Source organism: Blennius ocellaris, assembly GCF_963422515.1.
Source record: "Blennius ocellaris genome assembly, chromosome: 13".
Lineage (NCBI taxonomy): Eukaryota > Metazoa > Chordata > Actinopteri > Blenniiformes > Blenniidae > Blennius > Blennius ocellaris.
This window is the reverse complement of record NC_137662.1, coordinates 16778858-16803731: the sequence shown is the minus strand read 5'-3', so window position 1 is coordinate 16803731 and position 24874 is coordinate 16778858. Positions and strand designations below refer to the sequence as shown.

Here is a 24874-nt window from a genome sequence, read left to right as displayed (position 1 = left end):
ATTTTTCCCGCCTTGTGATTTAAAAAAACCCCACTATCTTTATATATTTTTCCAAGAAGCAAATAAAAAGTCTAAAACTACATGATTAACCCTTTTTTTTGTTTAAACTGATATTTCCATTATAGTGCACCGTGCAAAAGTCCTTTGATAAAAGTTGGCTCTCTGTGGCGGTGGAGTTGGTGGCATTATCCAGCGAGGAGGAACAGGTGGAGGGGAATCCCATGGTGTGGGCGTATGGGAGCGAGTGGGAGGGGGACTGACGTCAGGATGCTGCTGAGCATGAGAGTATAGATAGTGATGTGGATATTGGTGTGGGTGGACATGTGGGTGGGGATGAGCGTGAGGGTGGTGATGGGCATGGAAATAGGTGTTGGGGCTTGGTTTGTGACACGGATGCGGATGTGGGTGAGCTCGAGGGAGATGATGTGGAGCAGGAGCCGGAGCTGGAGCATGACGTCAGCAGAAGTACTCATTAGGCTGTCCCTCTATCTTGGCAGTGGCCTCGGAGTCCAGGCTGGAGCGGGCCGACAGCAGCCTGTTGGACTCCTCTGGGTTCAGTCTGTTTAAATATTCGCCCTCAAGCCCTTTGGCCTTCGTGGCGGGCGACAGTGTTTCAAAGGTCACATACGAATCTTGGATGTCCTTTGATTTCTTTCCACAGTACTTTTGAATGCGTCTCTTTAGTGCCCCGCAGCACACAATGACAGTGAGCGGGACTGCAATGATACAGGCCACTGTGATCACAATCACATTAATGAGCTTCTGGGTGCCAGTTGCACTAGCTGCTTCATCAGTGGAAAATATGACACACTGCTCCTTCTTGGGGATCAGGCCCCTCACACACACACAGGCAATGTACTTGGTCCTGGGCACCAACCCATCGATGGTCACACGGTTCTGCCCTGCACCAACATTGATCTTTCTCATGTCCCTCTCCCCAAACACTGCATACAGCACACTAAATGCGGTTGTGTTCTTGGCTTTAGGTGCCCTCCAGTTTAGAGAAATTGTATTGTCTGTGTCTCCCACCACCTTCACTGAGCGAACCACTCTGTCGGGGTCCTGCTGTAATGATGATGTGTTGGCAGCCAGGTTGCTTAGATTTGTCTTCTCCAGATCCAGCAGTGCATCTGGATTGGAGGATGTGGCGGGCCCCGGAGTGGCTCTGTCAGCCAGGCTGTAGCTGCCGAGTTCAGGATCGGAACCAACACCAGGTAGAAGACCGAGGTCCAGGGCAGGCAAGGATGTGGGGCTGTAGGTTGGAACCACATATCTGGCAACCAGCTTCTCCTGATAGGCCGCTTTCCCCATTTGGTTTGGTTTCTTCACTTTGGCCTTCTTGTCGATGTTTGTTTGGTTCCCGTCTGATTTTGGTGAGTTGGACACGACGAGGGAAATGACAGCTTCAGCATTCCCTGCATAGTTAGAAGCCTTACAGAGGAATTTCCCTGAATCTTTATAAGACACAGCTGGAACGCTGAGGATTGACCAGGTGATTCCCTCCTTTGATGTTTCTTGCTGAACTGTGGTGGCGGAGATGAGAGAAACATGAGAAAACTCCAACATACAAACATGACATACTTTACAAAATGCTCTTTTGGGCAAAAAATAAATAAAAGAAAAGTCCAAAACCCCAAACAGGACAGAAAACAATATTGCATTGATCACCCTCATGAGTGTTACATAACCCACTGGACCAGCCACAGCTGTCAGTCAGACTTACAGTCTTACTAACCCAACTGATAGCTCTCTGTTTAATTAACAGCAGCACTACAGTACGGACACAATCATCTTATTTCAGGCACGACACAGTGACAGGTCTTGACACAAGAAGAGCTGACTCACCCGTCCCATTGAGGGCTCGTCCATCTGCCCTGCGCCACGTCAGGTCTGGAATTGGAACTCCGATGGTCCCACAGCGAAGCAGCACATTGTTTCCAACAGCGCTACGGACCCGTGCTACGGCCGTATGGATCCGTGGGAGCTGACAGCGTCGCAGCTCTGCGTCACTGAACAAGACCCCCGATACACTCTCTGGAGCTGAACATCGAAGTCTCGTGTCAATGAATGCCACTGAAAGAGTGGGAGACTTTTGGAACTGGACCAGGTCATAGAGCCGACAGTCACACACCCAGGGGTTGTCATGGAGACCTGGGGGCAAGGGCAAAAGTGAGACCACAGGAGGAAGACAAGCATCCAGCTGTGTGCAGAGTAAAAGACCTGACTGCAGATGGCTGGTGTGGATGTTAGAATGTTAATCCTGTAAGAGGATTAACATTTAATTCATAAACTACATCATGGCCATGACCATGGCAATGATGGTGATGATGATGGTCATGGTGGTGGAAGTGGTCTAGTGATCAAGGTCAGACTTTGCTGTCATCTCAGTCTTCTGTTCATAACAAAGGCACCTGCCCTGTAAATGAGCAGCCGTAGTTCTAGTTGCTTTTTATATTAACATGTAAGTATTTGTTTCAAGAATATTACTTGAATTTATAAAGACAAGATGGATTTGTATCTCCAGAAGTTAGGTTTTTTTGTTCCACTTTTTAACTGATTGCCAGCCAATGGCAAACATTGATTTTCAAACATTGAAATGTTTGGTTTACAACTATACAATTATTTCATAAATATCTATACTTAATAGACTATAAAAAATGAATTTAATCATACATTATTCCATAGTAAGTTGAGTCAATAATGACAGGTCCTTTTAATTGTATTTTTATTCAGAGTCTAAATGACTATGTAAGAATATTATTGTTATTATTATTATTATTATTATTATTATTATTATTATTATTATTACATCTGAATATGTCTGTTTTGTGCAACAAATCTACTGATTTCTTTTTAAGTATATTGAGAAAAGGGGAATCTAAACCGCTTTTTTTCTTATTTGATGGAGGCTTGTTGCCAGGGTTACAACGTGTCTTACCAAGTATCATCTTGGAGCTCTCGGGCCCTTGTGTGGGTTTTGCAGCCAGCCATGTGGACAGCACCTCTGTAGGCAGGGTGAGCAGGCTGTTGCTGGACAGGTCCAGGTAGGTGAGGTTTCTGATGTAGGTGGTTGCTTCCGCTGGCAGCGCGGTGAGCTGGTTGTTGTGCAAATCGAGAAGTCTGAGACTGGGCATATCCAAGAGAGATTCCCAGGGAAAGGCGGTGAGGGCGTTGCCGTCCAGACGAAGCTCTTCCAGGTTGAACAGTCCCCGGAAACTGTCCGGGCTCAAGGCGGACAGCGTGTTAAAAGACATCCACAGGAATTCAAGACTGGAGAGGTAGTTGAAGGCTTCGCTTGGTATCCGTTGGATGGACGTCTTCTCAATCCGCAGCTTGGAGGTGTCAACAGGGAAGCCGACAGGCACGAGAGATATCTCGGGATCATTGCAAATCACACTCCTAAAAATGGACACATGCAAAATGGAATTCATACTCTCGTCAAAAATGAAGTTTTGATACAGTTAATATACTGACGTACATTGTTTTAGAATTGACACCTTTTTTTTGGACCAGAGTCTTTGGAATTAATGAGCACTAAATATGTGGTAAATTGACTGGCAGTAACCAAAAAAAAAAAAAAAATCCTCTGGATAATAATTCCGAGAGAAAGACTTATTCCCCAACCCATCAAAACACATAAAACGCGGAGATGGGAATGCTGAAAGTGCCTTTGAGAGATAATCCTGCATTAAATAAAATTGGACCGACATGCACTCCCTGAATTATCTTTTGTACACGTGTTCACCTCTGTGCAAACATCTGTCCTCTCTGCAGGCAGAAATTGCCCGTCTAAAGCGACGCTGTGCGCACAAATGCAAACATTTTCCATTGTGTTTTCCATGCATGCAAAATAATTTTGGACTTACCTGGCCTTTGATCCATCACTCAGGTTGTGGTAAAAACAGCTGCATTGCGAAGGACAGGAGCTCACTGGGGAGAAGAGTTCACCTGTGGCCACGTAGAGCCCCAGGACCAGGACGAGGAACATGTTGGCCCACTTTTACGCATACGCGGTCTGCCTACATGCGCCTAGTTCGCGCCCACTAAAGTCAAACAGACTTGCCTTTTTCTGTCATTTACAGAAATATCATCCGCATGGCTTTGTCCCCCCGCTTCGCTGTCCCATAGTGATCAGACTGCTATGAGTCCCGAGATAAAAAGGATAGACAAGGATTAGCGAAAGGACTGGCGTTCGTTTCATTTGGATGCGTATTGCATCCCGGAATCCGATAGGCTGCGCAGAGACGTCCCTATTTATTATCACAGAAAAACACTTCCGAAATGGTCATAATCCACTGTGATGTCTCTGTTTTTTTTTTCTTTCCCTCAAATATGTTCATTTGAGCCCTGCCGTGACTGTTAATCTGCAAGTGGACAGCACTATGTTTTACCACAAGGTGGCCCCTATATCACAGTCTGTGGCTCTCACCTGGGGGCCTCTGTAAGCCAGTACCATCTTTATTATTTTGCCATTTATTTATTTCACATGTTACACACAAATAAGAAGTATCAGCAGAAGTTGTTGTGTACTTTCTGGTGACAAGAGACAAAGAAAAATTAGGCATTTGGTAGCTGGTACCCAAAGAGGGAGTTAGAGAAAAATATCTTAACAAATAGATACTCATTGTCCTTGCAAAATACAAATAGCATAAAGTACAGGATACATGAGAATAAAACAACACAAGACAATGTACATACAGTGCAAACCCAGAAAAAACAGAGAGGTTATGGGTATTGCACTTATAGTGGCAAGGCAGCATAGATACGAGTTGGAATGTTTCTAAGTGATGTTTCAGCAGGAGTCAATTGAATTTCTGAACACGGAAAATATAAGTTCTTCTCCTTCTTCAATATTTAGAGCCATCAGATCTGAGCACAGAACTTCAAACAAAGTTTGTCTGAATAAATTGAATGATGAAAAATCCATCTTTCTATCCCCCAACTCCAACTGGAACATCAGAAAGTCTCCACGGGAATCTGGTTCTGCATGTTTCTTCCTGTTAAAAAAAGTGTTGGATCTTTTCACCAACACTGCAGCTTGCTCATGTAGAATAGTGTTTTTTTCTTTTATTAGTTTTTGGTTGTATATAAAACAATTGAATTGAATTGAATTGAATTGAATTGAATTGAATTGAATTGAATTGAATTGAATTGAATTGAATTGAATTGAATTGAATTGAATTGAATTGAATTGAATTGAATTGAATTGAATTGAATTGAATTGAATTGAAAGTCATGTTAAATCAGTATAATTGAAAGCTACATCTTCTGTCCATCACATCAGTAACAACATTTGCGTGTGATCCTGTACTACGCTGGTGAAATAACCCAATTTCTGAAAAGTGTTTGTTTCCTAAACTCAGTAAATACACAGTGTACAACTATATTGGCAACTATCCCTTGTGTTTCCCCTCTTGCATTTCATCACACTGAACGTTAGCAATAGTGCTTGTGTACCTGATGACATGAGGAAATGCAGCATGGACCAGCTTTACATCTGACCTTTATTTAAATACAAAGGAAAGTCAGCGGTTGAAGTACACCGCAAAGAAACATTGAAAAAAATGTGATTGAACTATAACATATAGAGTATAGCCTACTGATAATTATTTTGTCGAATCTCATCATGTTTACCATTTTACCACATTTTTCGAACCAAGTTATTGTATTGGTCTTTGTCCTTTTGAAATTAAATCCCCTTCACTCACATGTCTTACAGGGTATATTGTTTTTAAAATGGTGCTGCCTCCACTCCGGATCAAAAGGTGTTGAGCAACCATGTTAAAAAATGTAAACATGCCATACCACAGGGCAAGCAGTTAATCTCATTTGTTGAAGCCAGTAAAGCCTTTTAAGTTGCAAGAACCAGATGACTGAACTCTCTGGGAGGTGCATTGTCATTCTTAGTGTGCAGGAGTCTCATAATGATTATGTATGTTGTGTCATGTAACCACACTGGGTTCAGATAAAGTAGGACATTTCAAAGTATCGGAAGTTTGGATTAGTGCACCAACAAAGCTAAGGATATGGCTCTTTACATAAAATATTGATCAATATTGTAGACACTACAAAACATCGATGGAAAAAAGTGGTATTTGTACTTGTTTTCACCCAATTGATAATGCGACATACAAGCGCCAAAATTTAGTGATTTAAAAGTGAGAATGGTGTTAAAGTTTCAAAAACATCCCATCACGATCGTTTTCATTTCCATATGATTAAGCACTTCACGCATTTCACCTATATTTCACAATATTCTTGATCTTATAATCCTCGGTCTGAGAAAGACTGGCTGTACAATGTCCAGCTTGTTTCTCCTGCAGTCCTGTGGCATGAAAAGCTGCAAATGCTGCCGCAGCTGAAACATGACGTTTGCATTAAAAGGATGAGGATGATGGCAGAGATTTCATGTAATTAACACACTGGTAGATCAACTAAAACTAAGCTGTGGTTGAACACAGACTTTTATTGTTCACCGGCTCCTGGTCCTCGTCACACACATGCAGACTGAATCCAGACTCTGCTGACACATGTTGTGTCTGCAGTTTCCAAAAGTGTAGTTTCGGGGTTTTTGTCGTTGCTTTTTTTTTGTTGGTTTGTTTTATTTTCCTTGATCATCCCAGACAGATGCAGAGTTTAGTTTTAATCTCTTCTGGTCAGTGTGTCTGCCAAAACTTTGATTCTCAGCTCAAAACAAATAAAATGCCCACCAACCATGCCCAGCGCCACAGAGTCCCGCCATATGGGACAAAGGATTAATAAAGATACAAAACAACAATACTAACTGTGTCGCGTATTCACAGTAATCTTTTTGCGTCATCAATCAGGAGTAGTGCAATAAAATGAAACTGGCAGAAAATACATCACGTTTTCCAATGGACTGTGCAAAGGAGGAGCAGTATTGGTGGGTGTAGTAAACATTGTGTGGTCTCTGGCTAAAGACGTAAACATGCATTAAAAGTCCTACACCCATCACGTGCCTTGCCGTGTCTTTTTTTTTTTTTTTTTTTTTATCACTGATGCCTCTGGATGTGCAGCTCTAACAGCAGCTATAAAAAGCGTGAAAATGAAACTGTAATCATCGTCACCGTTGGTGGAGGGGGAAAAAATAATCTGGTTGGAGGGTTTATTAAATGAGTGTGTTTGATTGGCAGGAGACTGCAGCCTGGTTGACACCTGTTGTGTCTCCTTAAAGCGACACGGTGCGCTGGGCTGCATCAGACGTGTCGTGTCGTCCTCCAAGATCATCCGCGGCTGCATCCTCGCCGGGACACCAAAACACAAAGGCTTTGTTGTGTAACTCACTGAGGGACTCTATTGTTGCGGTGGGCAAATGCGCATTAAGGGTTACGGTTTGTGCGGTTATGTTCATTAAGACATTCCTGCGCGGATTGGGGCAACAGAGTGAGAGGGGCTTTACATAATAAACTGCATGCTTTTCACGTGAAATGCCCCTTTAAAAGCGGGCTCTCTCCAGTCACATTGAGGCACATCGTAAACGAGCGGACTCGGAGGAGTGAAAAGTCTCTGACAACTGCACTTTGGTTGTGTCAAATAGGCTTCAGGATGGTGTCGTCGTACCCTTTACCGGAGGGCTTCTCCGAGTTTGATGTGTTTTCCCTGGGATCTTGCCTGCTGGTGGAAGGTGAGTGTTTTCCTTTTTCTCCTGGATTCGAGCCAAATACTACGAGGGCGTATAGAATTAACCTATGACAGGACCTGTCGCCACCCGGTCTCTGATAGCGCATGTGGGAAGAAATGATCTCTCATTTTCACTATAGCATTCAAGTGATACTAACAGTTACATAAAGCGATGCGCTATATGTATATATATTTACATTATGTTGAGATGCCAATAACATGCACCGCAACCAGCCGCGCCGCGCGCACCGATTCGCGCACGCATCTGCAGCAGGCTTTAATTGCGCTGTTTTGTTTTTGTTCCGCCAAAAGGTATGCTGGGCTTCTTTCTAAACGCCGTGACAATCGTTGCTTTCCTCAAAGTGCGAGAGCTGAGGACTCCCAGCAATTTCCTAGTGTTCAGTTTAGCCATGGCTGATATTGGCATCTCCATGAACGCCACGGTCGCCGCTTTCTCCAGCTTCCTGAGGTGAGTGATGTAACCAGCAACCTTTCATAACGCGCACCGAGGTCTGACAGCACATGGCCAAGTCAAACGTAGTGACAGAATAATTCCGCTGATGGCATTGGACCACCTGTCCGAAAGGTGAATAACCAATAATCAATTCCATCACTGCTGTTCAGTGGAGGGGTGCTGGTCAATACACAGCTAATGAGCACAAGTGCAGAAGCGGCGGGTTTTTGAAGGTATTCACGAGATGGGAGATGCTACTGTTTGTGGTTTTCTGTCCACCTATTAAAAAAAGAACCTACTCTTTTTTTTTTTTTTTTTTTTTTTTTTAATAAGGTTGTTTTAAATATACACCAATGTAAACAATTACTTACTATTTGTACACCTTCATACATGTAGGATCATGTTATTATGTAGGATCAAGGATATAATATGTACATAAAGGTCTGTTTACATACAAATACTTACAAAATCTAACATTGCAAACTCTCTGTGTTTGCAGGTACTGGCCCTATGGTTCGGAGGGATGCCAGACTCATGGTTTCCAGGGATTCATGACAGCTCTTGCCAGCATCCACTTCATAGCTGCCATCGCCTGGGACAGATATCACCAGTACTGCACCAGTAAGATGACATTTTTTTCGGTTCCTGTCCTGAGAAGGTCAGCAAGTGATCTGTTGTCTTTATATTTGTCAGCGATTGTTTTGATCATGTTGAGAAAACGGTGACATTTTGACTTGACAATGTCATCAGAGTTGAAACTACCATCTGGGAGGCTTTAGGTGTTTATAAAAGCCCTCCTTTCTCTTTTGTTACACTGTGTGGTAAAATAAGATCCCACTGCTATTTTTAGTCCTCCCAATGAGGAGAATACAATGGGAAGAGGAAATGACCTTCACTTCATCCATCATTTGCAGCCATTATTAGACAGCAGGATATAAACAGCTAAAAAGGCCTTTGACAGCAGGGTTTGTTTTAGCTATAAGAATTTTGCTCTTGTCAGGGACTAAGCTGCAATGGAGCAGCGCCATCACCCTGGCCATATTTGTCTGGCTCTTCACCGCCTTCTGGTCTGCCATGCCCCTCATCGGCTGGGGGGAGTACGATTACGAGCCCCTCAGGACCTGTTGCACTCTGGACTATAGCAAGGGTGACAGGTATGCACACATCTTCTCTGTCCTACCCCATTAAATTATTTCCTGAAATTACTTTCTGTTCTCTTGTCCTCATTACTGACTTTGTAGTTGTTTTAAATCCTTGTGTGGATTCTTCTTCTCCACAGAAACTACGTCTCCTACCTGATCCCAATGTCCATATTCAACATGGGCATGCAGGTGTTTGTTGTCATGTCTTCTTACCAGTCCATTGCACAGAAATTCAAAAAGACTGGAAACCCCAGGGTAAGTACTGTGAATATATACTCTCCCCTATTTTCAGCGACACAGGATTGCTAGTTATTTTCTTCAGGAGGAAATCTATACACTCTGCGAATGAAATGACATACACATGGACTCCAAATTCAACGTGCACACGGACATTTGGTTAAGTTTTGCTTCCAGTCATCCAAGCCCAGATTTGATCATAATGTGCATGATTTCAGACATCACGCTGAATCCATAAAACTGGTATTCACGGTTAACAGAGCAGTTACAGCTCATCATGAATCCTGATGAATGTGCAGAAGAGAGCAGTGAAGGCTGTTTCTGCTTTGAAGTTGCCCACTGAAAAGTATTCAAAAGGATTCTCCTGATCGTAGCGTAGGCACCACTGCCTCACATGGCCCACATTCACAGACACAATGACGACTATGAATGAAGAGCACGCACGCTTTGACATATGTAGGTCATTGCCACAGGGGGAAGACCGGGCGCTTTAGTTGTTTTCAGTTTCTGGTGTGCAGTGGAAAGAGCAGAGTGTCTGTGAAGTTCAACCGTTGAGTTGTGCACGGGCTGAATCAGGTGGCCCCGCTTTATGTTGCATAAGCCTATTATTTACAGTCATCTGAGCTGGTTGGAGACACTTTCATTACAAAGTATGCAGAGGAGAGACACTAAGCGCTCCTCCACAACAATAAAATTATATAATAGTAGACACACAGTCTCATTCTGGTGCAAAACAAATACAAAATTTAAAAATTAAAAAACAAGTAGTGAAATGCTTCAGTTGATGTTTCTTTGATCACATTTAGCTCTTGTTCATTTAGCCATGCAGCCTAATTCATTTATTAACCATACACTTTTTATTGTAAAAGTCTGAAAACTTTGTTGATGATCTTCAGTGTTTATTCTATATCTGGGATCGCAATATGATGTGACCTTTGACCATTTGGATTACAACAATCTGCACCCTTTGACTCATTTTTTTCTGTTTTCTAGTTTCGCATAAGAAGCCTTAACACAGATATTCTTTTAGTCCCAGACATTATTCCAGGCATGTGACTTCCCTCCCAGTAGAAAACCCCATGACACGCGACATTTTTCTTGCCTTCACTAGTCAGTTAAATAATAAATTGTGCTCATTGTTTTTATTTTCCCCTCAATTTTTCACTTTTCTTTTCCCCCTCACTTTTGCCAATATTTTGCCCTCTTCAGTTCAATGCCAACACTCCTCTTAAGACCATGCTGTTCTGCTGGGGACCCTATGGCATCCTGGCTTTCTATGCTGCTGTGGAGAATGCCAACCTGGTCTCACCTAAGCTCAGGATGGTAAGTACATGCAGTACAATCTGCGATCAAAAATATACTCCTATATAAATGCAAGTCTGATATCATGGAGTCACACAAACAGAAACAAATGAACAAACATACTTGGCTTGGAATAATTTGTGAATGGCTGCTGTGAAATGCCACAAAGCAAAATGATGTAGTTTTCAGTTGATTCATTCAAACGTCATGATTTTGTGGCACCAACAAGGAAACTAAAACTGTACTTTCTTTCAGAGCTGTGAAAACATAAAGGTGTTGAGAAAAGACAACTTTAGGATATGCAAGCATGAAATACCTATTACATTTCTGAAAGCATTTGTATTTCAACTACTTGACATTTTTAGCAATAGTCCATCTTACAAGCTTCTCAAATGCACCAAATTAAAAAAGATGAGTGAAAGTTGCTAAAAGCAAACTTTTACAGTGAATACAGGCTTTTATACTGTCGACCAACATTCCTTTAAATAATAAATTACCAACATTGAAGCTCTGGTGCAATGTGACTTTGGTGTATGAAGAAACAAAGGGCCAATTTTCCTCCCTGTTGACTTTCTTTCTGAAGACTTAAGCCAGCAATAGTTTGAATTTCTCAATTGCTGATGTCCCTGTGGGGCCTTTCTCTGCAGATGGCTCCTATCCTGGCCAAGACTTCACCCACATTCAACGCCTTCCTGTACGCTTTGGGAAATGAGAACTACAGGGGAGGCATCTGGCAGTTCCTCACCGGAGAAAAGATTGATGTGCCTCAAATTGAGAATAAGTCCAAATAAACTGAGCATGCAATAATCACCCACACTTACTGTCCTGGTGGTTTCTCACAGGTATCCTTGATGTTTCTGTTTTCCAGTGTATGAGTATGTCCTGTGTGTTGAGCAGTCGTAACCATTGCCCTGTGCATACATCTGTCATGGATTGTTATAGCTGAATACATTCTGAAACTGTACCTCAAAAGAAAAAAGTGGTAACAGTTCTGCTGCCAAAAAGTGAACATGATTTAATTATTCCAAGCAAACTGAGAGCAGCCTGATAGGCTAGTCCACCATGCCAGGGAGTAAACACAGGAACAGTTTGGACTTTCATTTTGTCAATGGTCTAGTAAATGATTGATTTTATGTTGGATCCATGTTGAGAATCGCTTGGAGCAAACACACACTAAATATATCTGTTAGTTTCATGTTTTACAACAATACAGCAAGTAATGTACAGAGGTGAAAATCAAATTATATAGACTGTAGCTAATTGCTTCAAACATCCTTATAGCAAGATATTTTAATCATTAAGAAGCACAATAAAAATAAGTGGTCATGTAATCAATACTTCCTTTAACACTTCCTTTAACATTTTCTTCCTCAAAATGTCCCTGTCTTTATCTTCGAGTTAAAGAAGTCAGGCTCTGGTATATATTGATTAAGCTGTATGACCTAAGGGGCAGCCAAGAAAGCATTCCTTATTGATTATTGCCCCTGTGATTGAATTGTGAAAGTGCATGCAAGCGAGTGACATCACACCAAGAAAGGTTGTTGGTGATCCTCTGCATCCAGGGTCGAACAGCATTAATCCTCCAAACAAGAGGACCATTCATCGATACACAGGCCCCACGTCAAGTTAGAGATTAGTCTGCAGCTGCAGATTAGATTAACTGGACATGCCTCTCGTCTAAAGATCAGCATGGAAAAAAAAAAAAGAAAAGCCCACTCTGTGACTGCAAGACCTCATCCAGATAACATATAAAATAGTAATTATGACCTTGAGATTAATGTTTTCTAGTTTCTAGTTAGACTCTAGAATGTAATTAGCTCAGGCTGCAGTGGTTTAGAAATGTATTGTATAACTGACATATCATTTAATTCATACTTGCATATTATAGCACAAATATACTTGTTGACACATTCCTCATAAGCATTACTTTAAAATGTATTGTCTGACCAACTACTCAAACAATACACGACATGCTGGTTATTATATAATCACAAATCTTCCAGTAGGTTTCAAAAACCAAGTGTTCCACTCTTTGTATTATACTCTTTTAACATGACATATAGGTTATATTCAGGAACATTATGACCACACGGCAGACATCAGACATCAAGTAAGAGTGTGTTTCTGGGTTAATAACTTCACTGATAGAGTTGATGCAGACTTTGTGAAGGGCGCATTTTTTTAGTCATGCAGGATGTTTTATCTTGTTTTACACAGTATACATGTGATTCACAATCTGATTTAAATCCCGAACACCACAAACAAGTGCATCCACATCCTCCCCTTTCCATGGCTAAATAGTTTTAGATTCAGACCTCTTGATTTCTGGTATTAGCAACTTAAGTTATTTTATTTATTATGTCAAATGTAATAAGAAAGAGTATTGTATCATCAATTCTTCTCTTTTCGGAAGTGGGTTTTGTGTTGATTGATGTTTATGACCTGCAAAGTCACAAAGAATAACAATTTACTGTATGATCAATAAAAGAATAATATATGTTTGAACTTTGTTTTTTTATTTCAAATTTGCTTTTGATAAGGTACAGGGTGCCCATTTGAATAATTAATTAATAATCAAATGGTGTTCCCCTCGCATGATTTTATTCTTTTATCTTTGAGGAGAAATCATGACAGATTCAGAATTCTAAAAACACTTCTGATGAATAAGACTGAAAATGCTTTAGAGCAAAACAATAAGAGTAACAGTTGGATATCAGATCACTTGTCAGATATTTTTGTAATTAAAAGCATCTAAGGAGCGGGACAAGAGTTACAGGTTTTGCTTTTTATGGATCCCAACAGCAATAATAATAAAGATATTTTTACATGAGACAATTCTCCCACACCTGCATGAGAGTAATTCTGAGGCACTTCACTGATTCATTAAGACGTCTTGCAACTGTTGTGAGAATGTTTAGGGAACCGTACTTTGTATACATCAATATTTTTGTTTGTCCATTTTAGAAAGTTGAAGATTCAAATCATTACAAAAAGTAATTTACAAAGTAAAATTGTTTTTTAAAATGTATTAATAGTAAGTAGCTTAAAATTACCTTACCTTTTATCTCATGCATCATTCACTAAAACAGTAAAAACTCACTAATTCAAAGTCTATGCCTTTGATGCCTTGTTTTATATCATCCAGCATTTGGATATTATAACATAATATTTTGGTTTTTTCCTTCTGTCAGTGCTCTGTCGGAGGGTGTCAGTATAATTACAGTAAAGAATTCAATCACCGGCATGATGCAGATAATACCCTGAGGTTTTTAACACACAGTAGAAGGTCCCAGTTGGTATTTCTAAGCAGATTAATGGATGGCAGCATGTCAGTTCTGTGGGTTGTTGCATAATTATCGTACGAATGGCAAATGTGCAGTGGGCTGACGCAAACCCCTGTCTCGTCTGCAGCTTTTTCAAGCTTATTCAATCATGTGCAGAAGAAAAACTGAAAAAGAAAAAAAAGAGGAAAAAATAAAGATCTATAAAATGTATGAGTCCTGACAAAATTATTTTACAAGAGTTATTCTGACTGCCCTTCCTAAACAAGTGCAGACGTCTACTGCCAACAGTTTTTTCAACATTTTAAACAAAATTATTAAAGACATAGCTTGAAAAATAAACTCAACTCAGATCTTCTGCGTATCAAAATAACGAAGCTTCTCTCTGACAGAAGAACAACTGTTGTGAGTTTAAAATCAGCAGATTCAGCAACCTATCAATTTTTAACATCCAACCATTTAGAAAAAGAAAGAAAAAAAAGGATTAAATGTTATTCAACAGCAAGAGAAGTTCAAAGGTTTATTAGGGGCTAATGTGTCGTCATAAATGATGATTACAGATTAATTATTTGAAGCACGCTGGCTGGAGATTTACATCAAATAACTGCTGGATTATGTTATTCTTTGAATCCAAAAGTCTGGCAAGAGAGCACTGTGAGCCCTCCCCCAATCCCCTCCACACCCCACACCCCCAACCCCCGGCTTTCCCTCCCTCTCTTATAATCAAACATATTCAGGTACTTAGAGTTCACTGAGGATTATGTCTGGTCAACCAATGAAGTTTTCATATGGGCTTTTTGAGAGGATTACACAGTAATATGAGGGCATGTGCTGGAGAAAGGAAGATACAGAAAATGATAAGGACTGTTGAAGAAGTTTTAACGAATCAGCAATTCCCTGAGCAATGAAGAGGAAGAACACCTAACACTCATGCGGAAGCTCCACCCATAGATGAGTAACTAGATGCATGATTGACTTCATGAATCATGATTGGGATAATTATTAGAACCAGAGACGTGAGGCGGATCAGATGCGACTAAATCTGTTGAAAATAAGGCTGCACACCTATGTTTATTACACAAAGTCATAAAAGAGAGCAATGTGTCCATCCTGAAAAGACTGTTTGATTTTTAAACCAAGAAAGGTTGATCCTCAGGTGATGCAGCAAAACAACGGATATGCTGAATGGGAACACATGTCAATATAATCTAATATAATCCAATTTGATTTTATTGCAGTGCTTGGCCATGCCTGTCTTTTTAAGACATGGTGATGTTTGTTGGAGCTCATGGCTGACATTTTTGCTCTCACCTGGTCATGGCACCAGTGACAGAGACCATTTTCAAGTGTCTTTGGAGTGCTCCCAAGGAGAAGGTTTAAAGGGATTTCTCCAGAGCAAAGGACTCAGGCAGCTGCCTCATCATTTTCCCACATGTGCAGATTTACTTGAAGGCTGTCATTGAATGCTTGCTTGAGGACAAGGACACAATGGAAGGCTGTTTGCTTGATATTCAATAAGTTGATCTGACACTGTAGTGTCCTCTTCCACCGTTGCTTCTGAGGTAACAACTGCCCTGCCAACTTGTTCCTCCTCCTCCTCCTCCTCCTCCTCCTCCTCTCAAACTGCAACAAACCTTTTCCTTGAGTCGATGGCGTCTCTTCTTGCCCCGGGCTTTGCTTCCCTGGGTTTTTGTTGAGTTACTCAAAACACATCCACTCTTCCGGTTGTCATGTTGTCAACGGATGCCTTTAGTCTCAGGTGTGAATTCGCCCCCTCCATCACCTTTTCCAATCCTTCACCTCTTTCCTGTTTTCAACTTGATAAAGCAGACGACGTTTTACATCCCCTGGAGGGATTTTATTGTCAGGCTTCTCTTGCCTGTGCCAATTTAAATTCTTCAGTGAGGCTACTGAAAGGTGGAAGGCTCAGCCATTTACAAGGAAGCCACTGATCTACTTGTGTCGCTTTACAGACCACAAGAGGCCATAGGACTCGGGGCAGGGTAGATTGCGAGTAGATCCAGGCTTCTACCAGGCAGGCTGGACTTGTCAAACTTCATGAGCCATTTTCCGGGGTCATTGCAGAGTCTCTCAGGCTTGTGTCAAAGTTTCCCCAAGCTCTTGACTGGTTATGATGGGAGAAATAACAATTCACCCTCCCTTTCTTCAGCACCATGGATCCTGACCTTGACAGAGTGCAACTCATGCTGAATGATCTGCTGGAAGCTATTATTTTCAAGTCAGTTGTTTTTATTCACTATGGAGCACTGAGCAACTGCTCGCACAATATTTTGTGCTCACTTTACTTTTGCTCTTCAGTAAATCATTTCCTGCATATAAAGACCAAGCAAATAGTCAAAGTGAAAGCTTCTGTATTTTCTTTTGTTATTTGCCAATGGGGCCCAATAGACAAAAACAATGATATCATATGATGTGGAAAAGATTAGTAAGTCTGTCATTCAACCAAAAATGATTTGAGGGAGACAAACCTCATCCAATGCGGGAGTAGTTTAGGCCGGGTGGAGCACCATTTGATTCCAGCTGTGTGAAGTAGAGGCTTATCCTCCTACAACTCAAAAAAGTAAACATGCATCAGTATCCAGGTTTGCACAACTTGTCTCACTTTTAATCTTTGTATAGACAGTCTGTTTAACAGTGAAGGGGAAAGAAACACAGATGACCGAGCCGAGTTTGTTAATATTTTCAGATTAAGTTCTGTCCCTGTGTGTCTTTTTAAATCATCGGTTAAAATCATCGACAGCTATTCTGACACTTCACGAGAGAGCTGAGGCCAGAAAAGGGGTTTAAAAAAGAAAAGAAAAAAAACAGTGTGAAATATCAGTCGACTGCCTCATGTCCACCACACTCTCCTGTAATGATCTTGACTGTCAGATGTAAAGCCGGTTACATAACCCCGAAACCCATAAGACCGCACACACATGCACATGCATACACACATATAGAGCTCCACATGCAGTCTGGCCGAGAATCCACAGAACAATCAATGGTAAAGCTGAGTGCAGCTGCTCTTCTAATCACTTCATTGACTTTCAGAAAATTACTATATTTTTACTCAGTGTGATTTAATAAGGGATACACAGAGTCTGTTGCATTCAACCTCAAGTCACCAACGATGCACACCGACCACATTACATATTGGGGGGGGGAAAACATATTTGTTTTGAAGAAAGAGTATTTTTACAGGATTACTGTCTCGGTGTAATCTGGATTACAGCAGCGTTGTGCGTCACTGCTCTTTGGAAAACACTGTTTTTAAATAATTAAACTACACACTTTGACCACTGGACAGTACTGTAACCAAGCAACACAAACTCCCTTTATGACGAACACACACACAGGCTTTATATTGGTACAATCAGGGCATAAATGTTTCATTTAAACATTACATCCGGTTTAAATTGAGATTTCATTTTCAAAAAGAGATCTGAGAAATTAAGACAAACGAGAAAAGCAAAACATAAACAAATACATTTAAAGCAGGCATGCCTCTACACACGCAATATGTGTCAGTAGAACTACTATCTAAAATATAGCGAGACATTTTTTATGTTTTAGTAGAATCTTGCTGAAATTACAGGTTTCATAAATAAGTTATTGCCGCGATAGCATGAGCACTTGCAGTTCTCATCTTTTATCACTGATGAAACTCAACGGCTGGTTTGAGCAGCAGATTTCCTTGATTAAATGACTGGATTTCACACATGAGGATGATGCGACTTTTAATCCACCCAGCTACATGGATTATGCTATCAATCAACTATTTCTTATTTTCTGAACTCTGCATACATTCGACGGCAACCAAAAGCCACATATTTAATTTGGAATTGCTTTCCAGCACACTTATGTAAACATGTCTACAGTCACTGTTGATTGCCTCACTTCTTGATTGCTGCATCTTCTGCAGCTGTCGCATGTTGTTGTCTTGTGCACACGTCGCTTGAGCAACGCAGCCGTATCACACAACTGACTGCATTCCACTCACCTCTGCAGACCACAGCTTTAATGAAACCCATGCAAACTCTGATAAGTTTGAAGCAGAACTTTTAAGCATTGTACAGCTGAAAAACTTTAACACTAAAACTAAAACTGTACGAGAGGAAAAGATGAGCAGTCAATATATAAATTCAAAAGCTTTTACCTTCATGATGTTGTCTACTGTAATTTGCAAGCATGCATCACATCTGCAGTCCAGGGGGCTCGAGAGGATCATCTTCTACATCTGACCCTCTCTATTTGTTGACGTGTCCTTGAGGAAGACATTTGACCTCAAAATGCTCTCAATTGGTGTTTACATGTAAATTACAAACAGTGCAAAGCTCTTTAAAACTTCTGAAGTAGTGAAAATATGCTATAAAAGGGAAGTCTATTTATAATTATTATTCAAGGACTTCAGCCTGCCTCCCACAATTGGAATCCACAGCTGGAATTCAAACCATGTAAACTGAGACTGATCATGTCAGTCTGCTTAAAGTACCATGCACAATGTTGCACTTGTGTGATTTTTGTTTTCTATATCATTCATCTGTAGAGTTCACTCTAGCATCTCTTGCTATTAAAAGCATTAATATCTGGATTATTCCAGTTCACCACGATCGTTTGCTGACCCTTGTGCTGTGTGCATGAGGCTGCAGAGAATAAGATTTTGTTTGGCTGTGAGAAATTAATACTTTGGCAACTGCTCAAGATTACAGGGCAATCTTGAATCTCTTGAGCAAGTTTCAAATCAGATCAAAGCAAAATCACTGGGAATACGGCGAAAAAAATGTTGATCCCCTAACACAGCCAATCCAGTTATGAGGACAGTGCAGGCTGAGAGGACACTGAAGTAAAAACAGATAAGTCTCCCCGACAGAAACAGATGACTGGGAAAAACAGTGAAACTAAACAGTTTGAAATTAGTTTATGCTGACAATTTATGCTTTAGGGTTTAATATTCACCCTGCTCTTGTGTCTGCACATTATTGTGTACATGTTTGTGTGCATGCACAGTATGCGTGAGATTGCAAAAAGAGATCAAGTGCAGCAGTCTCCTGAGTAAACCAGAGGCCAAGGTTTGGTTCCAGCCTTCATGACTCTGCTTAAGCTTCCAGCTACAGTATGTTCACCGAGGGAAATAAATGTGATTATCAAAGCTGTTCTCTCGATATTGTGACGTAACGTGTGTTCTAAAAATAAAACAGAGAAAATTCTGAGCCCCCTTTTGGTTAGATTCCTAAGATTTATTAGCCGGATATAACCCATCGACGTCAAATAAAGCACCAGAGGGAAACAACAGTCTGCATTCCTCTGATTTGTTTCAGAAGCACTGGAAATGGCCACTACATTTTTGAAGTTTGAAACAGGACCACTGACCCATGTCCATCGTTTCACATTTGTCTAATAAGTGAAAATGAAATCTGACTAACACATTTTAGATCGGCTCAACATGAAGTGTAAAACGTGATTGAAACAGAATACAATGAGTTGCATTTCTCATTTGTTATGCCCCTGATAAAGAAGAAAAATGGCAAAAAGCACAGAGAAGAAGGCCAAGAGGACCTTTTGAATGCCAATAACAAACACTGCAACAGACAAATGTTTACTTCTTGCAACAAAACACAATGAAAAAGCAGCAGGGATTCAGACTGCATCCACACAACAAACAACATAAAACATACTGGTTAAACTTTAGATTTGACCAAGAGACACAAGAAAAAAAATCAAATAAAACCACACAATAATAAGTAACAATTGCTAAACTAGATTTTTAGATTGTTGGGTTAATACTATGAATTCCTAAAAAACAATAAACAAATAATAGGTTGTACCCAAGACAACCAGACACCTTCACATTCAGGAGTACAGAGAACTTAGGATAGAAAACTTCCCCATGCATAGGACGAACATGCAAACTCCAGGCAGAAAGGCCCTCAAGCTGAGACTTGTACCGGGAACATTATTGCTGAGGGAAAAGAGTACTAATCACTACATCACAGTGTCCACAATCCTATTCTTAATACAATCGGAGAGCAGGTTCAGTGAAAGATGTGATACAAGGCTGGTAGAATGTTTGAAACACTCCAATACTCGTTTACTAAGCAGTCATGATTTGTTGAAAATTGTTCCGGAGAGCACCTACAAAAAAAGTTCAAGGATGAAAGCAAAGATATTAAGCCTCACAACATCATGTTTTTTCCAACTCAAATAAGAAAAAATGGCTTGGATTTAGTTGTTATCAAAGATGGGCCTTTTTTATGTTCCACTCAGCCTGGGGCAGAATCTCTAGGTACTGACATTGAAGTTTTGGAGGCGCTATATTGTGGCAGGCATTAAAAGGAGGGCAGTTTTGTGTTTGTTTTTTTAATACCTGTGGCGCGTTGGTGGTTATTTGCTGATGATGTAAAGGGGTATGAGGACATCTACTGGCAAACACGTGGCACACAAAGCGCTTGTTCTGCAAACCGAGATTGAATGTACTGATTTTATTCTACTAAATTATTTTAATAAGACACAATTGTCTTAACATTTAGGATGAATGCTATACTGACTGCAATGAAGCACTGTAACACTCACTGGTTGTTTAACAAACCAGCAGAATTGTAGCAAATACGGATACAGATATATATTTAAATAAATCAAGATTTTAGCGAGAATATGGTTGGACGACCCCAGCCATATTCTTGCCTATTTTAAGTTGAGCTGGCATGTTCTCCCATTGTCCAAATACATGCATTTGAGGTTGATTAATGACTCTGTAAATTACAATAGGTGTGAATGTGATCGTATATTAATGGAAAAACGACGATGTATTATGATGCCCCATAATCCAATGGCTGTAGCACTCTTCCCTTAATTGGATACAGCGGAATGGATGGATGGATGGATCAGGGATTGATGGATTGATTAAAATGTTTATCTTCAGGTTCGTTGAACGCCAATGTAATTTCCTTTGTCCTCCACTAGATGTCAATACAGTGCTGTGTAAAGTCTGGGATTACGCGTCCTCCTTCTCCAGAACCATACAGTCAACCCAACAACTATTTAAAGCAGAAGTAAGAACGTCAGGCGTCAGCATCTTACAGTAAAATATCATTGAGGTCGATTTATCTTTACGCATAATCACAGCTCATTAAAGTATTTCTTCAATTATAAATAAATATCAGTTAAAATAAAGGCTACTACTCGCTCTCTCTGCTGTGTGTGTGTGTGTGTGTGTGTGTGTGTGTGTGTGTGTGTGTGTGTGTGTGTGTGTGTGTGTGTGTGTGTGTGTGTGCGCGCGCGCGTCTGTGTGTGTCCATGGTCTGTACCAACAGATGGCAGTCTCTAGCTATATTTAAATATTTCCATTCGGTTCATCTTGGATTTCAGTAGTTTCCTGACCATTTCTGAAACGCCACTTGTGATTTTCGATTGTGAAACGATTTGTACTTGTGAATGGAAATAGTTTCTTTTTCTGTTAGATTAACTATAAAATTTGAAAATGTTAATGATATATACATTTGCTGAAAAGTGTATTAACTATAGTTAAAGATTGTATTTTATGTAGATAGGAGGTATCTAGTTTTGTTAATCGTTTCCTGATCACCGAACAAAGTGAGGATTTTTTTTTTTTTTTTTTACCACAAGAGATAGAAAAGACTACTGGCTTAACTGGTTTGACCTTTGCTAATTTACACTACATAAATCCCTCCGTCCAAAGAACGGATGCATTTCTTTGACAAAATGGTGAGAGTAAAACAGAAGAACGGAAATCATTCCGTCTTTTTTCTCCCGCGGAGCTGTCCTCTGAAGTGTGGTGCTGAAATCGAACGTTGCGATAAACACAACAGAACCAAGTCTTTTCTCTGTGGGGACGTTGATCGTGATCTGATATATCACTTTCTCATTTCCTCAAGTTTACATTGAATTAAAGCAATTTACAACAACCTTTTTATTTCCAGACCTTGATTAATTAAACTAAAAGTATCAGGGTCACCAAGAGGGTTAAATAAATGTATATAAAGTCAGCCAAGCATTTTAGACTATGCTTTGAAGCAACTGACTCGACAACACTCGAGATTCTTAAATTAGCATAAAAGATCTGCCGGACCGTGCGTCACAGCCACCGGCGATGATGGGAGGGGGAAGGGGGGGGACACCTATGGGAGTCCACACACTGCAGTGTGCATCCTACCACGGCCGACAAAAAGCAGTCCGGTTGATGTGAAATGATGACTTAGCGCCCAGCGTTACAGGTGACTGGAGACAGCTGGGTGCGTCTGGGAGCCGGAGGGGCGTAGCAGACAGACCTGGGACGGGAGGAGTGTGCGCTGATGGAGCCGGCTCTGTAAGCTGAAGGTGAATCCCCAACCTGTGAGTGCTGCCCGGGGCCAGCGCGTCACCTGCATGACGGGATAAGAGACAATGAAGCGGCGAGGGATGACGGGGATAATAAAACGCGTCCAAGTCACGAGGATGGAAACGCGCTTGGCATGACGGACAGCGCGAGGGACTGAGTTGAGGTAAAGCAGAAGAAAGTTGACTGAATAATTACGGCTTTCCAGTACTGAAGGGAAAAAAAGAACAATACAGAGAGCAGATGTACCAAGCGCGCTCATATATATAAACAAGCTGTGGAAAGTGGTTTTCTTTTTCGAAAGACAAGACCTGAGCCAGAAAGAGAAGAGATCATGGAGCCGGAGGGAATCGCAGAGGGACAAGCCTCAAGTATGGTACAATCTGCCGCCTCAAAATTGTCCCAGATGGGCGAAAGAACTAAACAGCTGGGCATAATCCAAAACCCAGAAAGACAGAAACGAGTTATTCTAGTGATAGTTTGCACAGCACTATTGTTAGACAACATGCTTTACATGGTAATTGTGCCAATTATACCCGACTACCTTGAAGGGCTACAGAAAGCAGCGGACCAAGCCCAAGCTGCTTTACCGCACACTAACTCTACAAACAGCACGATCCATAAAGTCGAAAAAGGGAACTTCGACGTCCAGATAGGCGTGCTTTTTGCCTCCAAGGCCATCCTGCAACTTTTGGTGAACCCGATAAGTGGAACGTTTATAGACAGAGTTGGGTACGATATCCCCCTTTTCATTGGACTCAATGTCATGTTTCTCTCCACTCTCATATTTGCCTTTGCCGACAACTACGCAACCCTGTTCCTGGCGCGCAGCATGCAGGGCCTGGGCTCTGCTTTCGCGGACACTTCGGGGATCGCGCTCATCGCGGACAGGTACACGGAGGAGACGGAGAGAAGCAAAGCGCTGGGTATCGCCCTGGCTTTCATCTCTTTTGGAAGTCTGGTGGCGCCCCCGTTTGGGGGGATCCTTTACGAATTCGCGGGGAAACGTGTGCCTTTCCTGATATTGGCTTGCATTTGTCTCGCTGATGGTGTGCTCTGTCTGACCGTGCTGAAGCCCTTCTCCAACAAGGAGAGAGAGAACATGCCAGTGGGCACCCCGATGTACAAACTTATGATTGATCCATACATAGCCGTGGTGGCCGGAGCTTTGACCATATGTAACATCCCGCTTGCCTTCCTTGAGCCCACCATCGCCAACTGGATGGAGGAAAACATGCACTCCACCCAGTGGGAGATCGGCATGACATGGTTCCCCGCGTTTTTCCCTCATGTTCTAGGTGTTTATCTCACTGTCAAATTAGCAGCCAAGTACCCGCATCTCCAGTGGTTTTATGGCGCTATAGGAATGGTGTTTATAGGTGCGAGCTCCTGCACCGTGCCAGCCTGTAAAAACTTTGGACAGCTCATGATCCCGCTGTGCGGCATCTGTTTTGGCATCGCCTTCGTGGACACGGCGCTCCTGCCAACGCTCGGCTTCCTGGTGGATGTGCGACACGTGTCCGTGTACGGCAGCGTGTACGCGATAGCAGACATATCTTATTGCGTGGCCTATGCCCTGGGGCCCGTGGCGGCAGGTAAAATAGTGCATGACCTCGGCTTTGTGCAGCTCAACTTGGGCATGGGCCTGGCTAATGTACTTTACGCACCCGCGCTCCTCTTGCTGAAAAACGTGTCGCAAATGAGACCCTCTTTCTCCGAGCGAAACATGCTCTTGGAGGACGGTCCGACGGGACTGTATGATACGATTAAGATGGAGCAACGGGAGAAGAAGAGGAAGGGCTTATGTACGACGATCGACGAGAATGGCATTGAGACCTTTGCGCAGCGATCGTTTTCAGAGGAGGAATCCTCCGGAGGAGAGTATGCGTAAAAGACTTAAATCGAGTGTCAAACTATTCAAGTGCCCATGAAGAGTCGTGCGTACTCAGTCAAAGTCAGTTAACTGCATAACACGTTTAAGATTGTGTCACAATTATTCACTGCTTCTGTTTTTTTTTCTTCCCCGAGTCAAGTAGCTTCAAGCTTTTTGCAGTATAGACCGGCGCTGGTGTTTCTTAATTTTTATCATGTTTTTTTGTGAAAGATATGCTGACATAAATGTCTCTTTGTTAACAATATTTATGACCGTATCAAAATCTTATTGTATTCAGGGATTATGTGTAAATGTGAGAAAAGAAAAGAAGAAATGTATGCGTCTTTTAATGTAATCTGTAGCCTATTCTTTTTGCTGCTAAACTCAATATGCAAATTGTATGGTACAAGAGTTTTGGAAAGGTGGAAACTATCTGAAATCTGCGTCTTGTTGTTCGTTTATGTTTGGATGATGTACTTATGGAATGCATAGCCTCAATGTATGAACTGCAACTGTATATACATGTACATTTGTGTACAGAATTAAATCAGTAATATGTGAATGGCACTGTTTAACGAAATTATTTATTTACGTAATGAATAAATTATT

The 24874-nt window shown here is 41.4% G+C and overlaps 3 protein-coding genes across 3 annotated transcripts; 2 read left to right on the top strand and 1 right to left on the bottom strand.

Annotated features, from left to right (window-relative positions):
• Positions 1 to 456: 456 nt before the first annotated feature.
• Positions 457 to 3988, bottom strand: lrit1a (leucine-rich repeat, immunoglobulin-like and transmembrane domains 1a; the record flags this gene model as incomplete). Its single annotated transcript, XM_080507683.1, has 4 exons — positions 457 to 1523; positions 1846 to 2151; positions 2939 to 3399; positions 3867 to 3988. The coding sequence occupies 4 exons, from the start codon at positions 3986 to 3988 to the stop codon at positions 457 to 459; spliced, it is 1956 nt and encodes a 651-aa protein (XP_080363809.1).
• Positions 3989 to 7563: 3575 nt separating this feature from the next.
• On the top strand, positions 7564 to 11567 carry rgra (retinal G protein coupled receptor a; the record flags this gene model as incomplete). The annotated part of the gene is made up of 7 exons (XM_080507933.1): positions 7564 to 7645; positions 7954 to 8110; positions 8595 to 8716; positions 9096 to 9249; positions 9375 to 9492; positions 10684 to 10797; positions 11424 to 11567. The coding sequence occupies exons 1-7, from the start codon at positions 7567 to 7569 to the stop codon at positions 11565 to 11567; spliced, it is 888 nt and encodes a 295-aa protein (XP_080364059.1). The 5' UTR covers positions 7564 to 7566.
• An 11159-nt stretch (positions 11568 to 22726) lies between these two features.
• On the top strand, positions 22727 to 24283 carry slc18a3a (solute carrier family 18 member 3a; the record flags this gene model as incomplete). Its single annotated transcript, XM_080507478.1, has 1 exon — positions 22727 to 24283. One exon carries the CDS (start codon positions 22727 to 22729, stop codon positions 24281 to 24283), a length of 1557 nt encoding a protein of 518 aa, XP_080363604.1.
• Positions 24284 to 24874: the final 591 nt, after the last annotated feature.